The sequence below is a fragment of the Mchenga conophoros genome, linkage group LG10 (assembly GCF_057382185.1).
Source record: "Mchenga conophoros isolate Kocher_MC1m ecotype Shallow Benthic linkage group LG10, M_conophoros_male_GT1.1, whole genome shotgun sequence".
Lineage (NCBI taxonomy): Eukaryota > Metazoa > Chordata > Actinopteri > Cichliformes > Cichlidae > Mchenga > Mchenga conophoros.
The window spans coordinates 35,060,777-35,067,389 of NC_140535.1; the positions used below are offsets into that span (position 1 = coordinate 35,060,777).

Sequence of the window (6,613 nt, forward strand, 5' to 3'; positions counted from 1 at the left end):
GTTTTGGCATGAACTCATTTTAAGCCCGTCCTGGTGACATCACGATGATGCCTCAGTTTGTTTACATTTGGAAAGAGTCGCATAAATGAAAAAGACTTCTGTGATTTTGTGCTTTGCTCAGAAAAATAATTTCAATGGCAGATTTAAACATTCGTGTAAATGCGGAAAATAACATCAACAGTACATTTAATCTATTAGATCGATTAGTTTATTGATGCAGCACCAACAGTCACCTCAAAGCACATATTTTAATGTAGAGATACTACAGTAATGAGGTCTACTCTGGAGCCTGTTCTGGCATTTGTGCCATAGAAACTGAACATCATTTAATAATAATCCCTGAAGCCCTCATTTATTTCTTAATAACATTAAAGGATTCCACAGCAGTGGGTAACATACGTCATCACAGCAGACGACTTTCTGAAAGTGCTGTCACTAAGTTAAAGGATTTCTTGTAGCTGTGTACCACCACAGCTCAGAGCAGCTACCTGAACTCGCAAAGAGATTGATCATGTTAATAATTTTACACCTTCTGTGCAAGGACTTGAAGAAAATATAATCTGATCAAACATTATTCAGCTTTAAATATTGTTCAGCTTTAAAGTTACTGTGCAACTGTGTAATAAAAATGTGCTCACGACTTTGGCCTTGAGAGCGATAAGAAGCGATCGCCTCATCCTGCAGGTGCAAGATATCTGCAAGCGAAGAGACTAGAACACCCAAGGCCGATTTCCTTTTATGGAGTTGTTTTTCTGCTAATGCAGCACTTTCCTCACAACCCCCTCCTGTAAGTTTTAGAGAATATATACCCATCCTCACAGCAAATATGAGGAATCTCCTGATGTGAGCTGTGTTGAGAGGTTGTCTCTGTCTCAATAAAAGTTCACTGATTCCCCATCTGCCGCAGGTGTCCGGTTGTCTTCATTCTCCGCCAGCCTGGTTAAGTCAATTCCTCCTTAACATCTAAAAGAACCTATTTAATGAAGGATGACGGGTTCACTTTGTGTTTAATATTATTCTATTGCTGTTGTTTTTTTTTATATATCCTTCAATTGGCGTCACGAACAGGATCCGCTCCAGGTCAACTGGAACGGATGGGAGGACTTCGGCCGTGGTCTGAGTGAACGGAGTTTGGACAAAAGCTGTGTGCACACAAAAACAAGGTAAGCAGACCTTTTATTTCTGCTATATTGAACATTATAAAAATACTTAGTGTCCAAACTCCTAGTAATTCATAACCAAAATTGTCTGGCTTACTTAAGGCTTGTTGAGAATCAGACAAGTGAATAAGAGATAAGTGAATAAGAAATAAGTGAATAAGTGAATAAAGATAAGAGTGAACTGAGGTCTGACCACGGTTGCAGCCGACGGGTTGCTCTCCGGTGTCGGATACATACCTCAGTGCAGGTCTGGGACCTTGAAAGGGTTTATTAGTAACGCCTTTCTAAACAAATTAAAAGGTTAAAGGCCTTGAGAATATTTTTTAGTAATATTCTCTAAACTACAGAAGGGTTAGGAAGGCCCAGAGGACTTTATTAGAAAAGATCCTCTAAAACTTAAAAAGGAGAAGTACTGGTTGGAGTCCAAAGGAGGGGTCCCTTTGATCAATAGGAGAAAACGGATCTCTTCTTAAAACCCCGATGATTTTAGTGTTTTAAATGTTTTGATGTTCTGTTTGATATTGGACACACATAAATACACGCTGAATGCTTGCTGTGGAACACTGGGCAGGACAGTTTGGTTCTCCGTTGTTCACAGATTACACAATTAAAGGAACTAGGTTCCTCTTTTGGTTAAAATAATACACCACACATAGAATTTTTTTTTTTACACATTTATTACATACATAAGGAGGGTAATGAGTGACTGCAGGTAATGTATGAAGTGTGAATGAGACGTGTGAACAAGGTGACAACCAACTAGCACCCCTATCAGGAAGCTCTAGGCAAGGTTACCCGCCAGACTCCGGTTTGGTAGAAGCTTGGTAACACCTGAAGGGATATTTCAGTGCTGACTCACCTTTAAAGCAGCGCCCCAGCTGTTAGTGCCTAACAGAGGCAGAAACCCAGCTGGCCCAAATTCTCCTTTAAAATCAATAAAAGAACACTCCTCCATTGACAGTAAAATGGATGGAGAATTAGATCGAGAAACTAATGATGATGGTTGGGGTCCCGGTGTTATTCTTAGCACATTGGGAGAACAATTAACATGTGTCGAGACAGTCATCAACTCCACACACCAGCCTAAAGAAGCAAAAAAGCAGAAAGAGTCATTGAGGAAAACAGCTGAAAGGTTAATGAAAGAAAAGGGAAAGGACGAGGGGAGTAGTGGTAACTGGGGAATAATTTGGCAGAATAAGGCTATGCAGGCAAAAGAGAAAGAGGAAGAAGCCAACTCAGCAGCAGCAGGTGCAGGTGTGATGAGCGGGGTGAGACACAGAAAGGAAGCAGATAAGCACGCAGGCCGCAAAGCTAAATTTAATCACTGGGTGTGTTTATGGGAAACTGCAAAACCACACATGAAGAAAAATAGGTCTCAGCCACCTCCCTATTCTGCCTCAACTCCTCCCTCAGCAGGCATATATCCGGTACTTAATATCTCTGGTGGAATAATGACTATTGGAGAAGAACCGCCCGTAGCTCCAACTCCCATAGATACCAAGCATTTTTGCCCAGGAAGCTCCTCTCTGTCGGCGACATCCTCAGCTAGTAGTAGAGCCCCCTCTTCTATGTCCCATTGTTTTGGAACCGGATCTGAGGGCCTAACTGACCCCCCTGCGAGCGCACCATTTGCGGTTCGAATGAACAGACAGGAACCCACTGAACAACAATTAACTGATCAAGAAGCAGCATTACGCAGCTGCTTAAATGAACATAGGCCAGTGGTCCAGGTGAATAATCGTGTTGCGTCAGCCCCTCTTTCCCGGTCCAACCCCTTTGCCAGCACTCCTGTCGCTGTTAAAGGAGATCTGACCGCTACTGCAAAAACTGAGCCTGGCACTTCACCAAATGTCACAGTTACCATGTCTTTGGTGGGCCGTCAGGATCCGGAAACACAGATGAGTTTAGCCCACGTTTTTGCTGACACTGCTACCCCACCAGGCGGGGAAGAAACTGAGGATACTGATGATGAACTCAGTGACCTTAACAATACACCCCCCTCTACCCCTCCCAGTTTAGGATATCAGACTAGATCTAAGGGCCCTGTGCCTCAGCCTCCAGGCATATTTCCCCTGGTCCAGACTAAAGCGCAACGTAGACCAGTGTATCAACCTTATTCATTCGGAGATGTCCAGGCCCTAGTGGACAAACTCCCTGACATAACGGAGGGAGGGAATGCCTGGTTGGCTGGTTTGGATAAATACACAGCTGGACAGGACCTCGCACTGGGAGATTTTAGAGCTATTATAACTAGGTGCACATCCCGATCTCAGGCAGCGGACCTGGAACAAAATGCGGGTACTACCATGCATGAGAACGAGGTGCCACTAATGCAGGCCTTGAGGTTTATTGGACCGGCCCTGCGCAAACAATTCCCACCCAAAAATCAAGGCACCTTACAGAAATTTAAATGGGAGGGAAAGCAAAATCCCACCCATTATCTAAATCAGGCTGTTGAAGACTGGGTGAACCATACAGGTCATCACCCCAGTAGGACTTGTTCACAGAGCATGTGGTTTAGAAGGGCGGTGCTGAGGGGCATTCCGGAGTCAGTAAGCCAGAAAATGGAGGATAATCCTGATTTGCAGGACTGTGACTTTGCAATCTGGAAGAAACATTTGATTTTTAATCTTAACAAAGTGCAGATTAAGTCTGATGATAAAGCGGAGAGCGTCGAAGATTTACAGTTGCAACTGTTGAAGGTTCAGCTGCAGAAAGCTAAAAACGACCTGGGTGGAAAAGGTGACAAGCCTAAAAAGCAGCTTGTGGCCGCTGCGGCTCCCCCTCCTGGTCCAGTTGCCCCTGATTTGTATCCGTACCCATGGCCAACTGATCCACAGCCCCCCCAGTATGGTGCTTATCACTCCCCGGCCCCTTATGGGCAGAGAGGTTCCCCATTTGGAGGAAACAGAGGTGGTTTCAGGGGAAGGGGTCAGATGGGAGGTGGTAGGGGAGGCCAGATGTATGTTTGTTTCCGGTGTGGACAACCTGGACACTGGGCTAAAGCGTGCCCTTTGAACCCGGCTGCTGGAAGAGGCAGGGGAGCCCGTGGTGGGCCCTATCAGCATCCTGGCCACAGAGGTGGACCTCGTGGTGCTTTAGTTGAAGTGCCCCCGGCCCCACAGATGCCTGTGATGGGGTGGGAGTACTACGAGGGTGGTCCCCAGCTATAGGACACCCCACAGACTGCCCAGGACGGTGAAGGGACAACGGCGGACCCTATGCTGTCCATAACTGTAGATAGAAGAAGAAGCAGCTTTTTAGTGGACACTGGAGCTACGTACTCCACCATTAAGGATGTTGCTCGTGAAAGACTTACTGACAGAGTGATTACAGTGGTGGGCATATCTGGGGAACCTAAAACTCTGCCTTACACCGTGCCCCTCCCCACAACGGTTGGAGATCAGACCTTGTTACACAGCTATGTTTGTTCAAAACAGGCGCCTGTGAATTTACTGGGAAGAGACTTGTTGATTAAATTAGGAGCCACAATACTCTGCTCTTCACAAGGCCTAACTGTGACTCTCCCTACTGGGGTTGTACTTCCCTGCTCTGATGGGCCAGAGGGAGGTGGTCAGTTTCTGCTGCAACCCTCCTCCTGTTTGGCGGACTCTGCTGACATCTACTGGGCATTATTGGAAGTTGAAACACCTGCTGAACCAGGAGTTTGGACTGCTTTTCAGCAATGGCGGCCGTGGCTCTCACTCCTACATCCTTATGTCCCTCCCCCTGACCCACCTCATGTTACACTGTTTTATGACAGGCATGACACCACCTGGTACCAGCACATGTTCCAAAAGCAGTGTGAGGGGCGGGCTTGGTCTCTGAACATGTCGTGCATTTTTGCGGCACCGGAGGGAGTGGCAGCAGCGGTTACTTTTACAACAGATCAATTACAGTGGTACATGATGTCTGATGAGGCAGCTCCCCATGTGTCACTGGCCTTACATCCTGGACACCAGGCTAAGGAGCTGGGTGGAATGGTTAAACGTTCCCTTGCGGCCACTGACTGGACACCTACAAAACTCCCACAGGTTTTGTTTTCTCCATCTACCAAGACATACCAAATTTTAAATGATTGCTTTAATTCCTCAACACTGCAACATGGAGTGGTCAGCGGGTCACATGGAAGAGAACACACAGACCACTGTGATGCTGCGCCTTTACTCGACTCTCTTCCAGATTGTTTGTGGTCCCTTGGACCCACAGATGTAGGTTTAGTTGATGTGGAGCCAGTCTCTTTTCAACTGTCATCTGCTACCCCTTTGTGGCAGCCTCAGTACCCACACAGACCGGAGGCTGAGGCTGGGATTGCAGAAACAATTTCTGGTTTGGTCACTGCCGGTGTCTTGGAGCCCTCCTGCTCTAAGTGGAACACGCCCATCCTACCCGTTGAGAAAAAAGGCACGGGGAAGTTCAGAATGGCACATGATTTGAGAAGGATTAATGCCTTACTTGGCACTCCTACTTTGCCTGTGCCTAATCCTTATGTTGCCTTGACCAACCTCCCACCATCTCATGCCTGGTTCACCTGCATTGACTTGGCTAATGCCTTTTTCTGCCTCCCACTTCGTGAGTCACTGCGTGACATTTTCTCATTTACATTTAGAGGCCGACAATGGCGTTACACTCGCTTACCACAGGGATTTGCCCTCTCCCCAGGACTGTTTAATCAGTGTTTGAAAGAACTTTTACAAACCAGCCCACTACCATCTGACTGTATGTTAATACAATATGTGGATGACCTTTTGCTGTCTGCCCCCACGGCTGACATCTGTTTGGAGGCCACCAGAGTGGTACTTCACCACCTGGCCAACACAGGTTTTAAAGTGAGCAAAAACAAACTACAGATTGCAAGAAAACAGGTTTCTTTTCTAGGCCGCATGGTCTCACAGTCCGGTATTTCCTTGTCCCCAGAACACAGGAACTCCATTTTGCACCATCCAAAACCTCTAACTGTAAAAGACATGTTGTCATTTTTGGGCCTGACTGGTTACAGCAGGACCTATGTCCCAGACTATGTTGGCCTTACTTCCCCTTTGTGCGCTTTGGTAAATGAACAAGGCATGAGAAACCTCTCTGCTCCCCTCTCATGGACTACAGAAACAGAACAGGCGTTTATAAAGTTAAAACAACAGCTTTCTGTCGCCTCTGACCTTGCTGTGCCAGATTATGCTTTGCCTTTTCATCTTGATGTTTCTGGAACTGGAACCCATATCAATGGTATCCTGTTCCAGAAAAAAGGGGGAGAGAGAAAAGTGTTGACATATGTAAGCGTAATGCTTGACAACACTGAAAAACGCCACCCACCGTGCACACAACACGTTTCTGGACTTGCAAAAATCATTCAGAAAACAGCACACATAGTGATGAATCACCCACTAAAAATTTTGACATCACACAGTGTGGTGGCCTACGTCTCCTCACAGGCCTTCACACTCACTTCACTCAGG

The 6,613-nt window shown here is 46.3% G+C and overlaps 1 protein-coding gene across 1 annotated transcript; it reads left to right on the top strand.

Moving 5' to 3' along the window:
• Positions 1–1,917: 1,917 nt before the first annotated feature.
• Positions 1,918–4,337, top strand: LOC146566323 (uncharacterized). Its single transcript, XM_085289950.1, has one exon. The coding sequence runs from the start codon at positions 2,126–2,128 to the stop codon at positions 4,331–4,333; it is 2,208 nt and encodes a 735-aa protein (XP_085146076.1). The 5' UTR covers positions 1,918–2,125; the 3' UTR covers positions 4,334–4,337.
• The last annotated feature ends 2,276 nt before the right edge of the window (positions 4,338–6,613 follow it).

What these genes read in the sequence shown, in the direction of transcription:
- LOC146566323 (XM_085289950.1), top strand. Translation starts at nt 2,126, where the DNA reads ATGGATGGAGAATTAGATCGAGAAACTAATGATGATGGTTGGGGTCCC.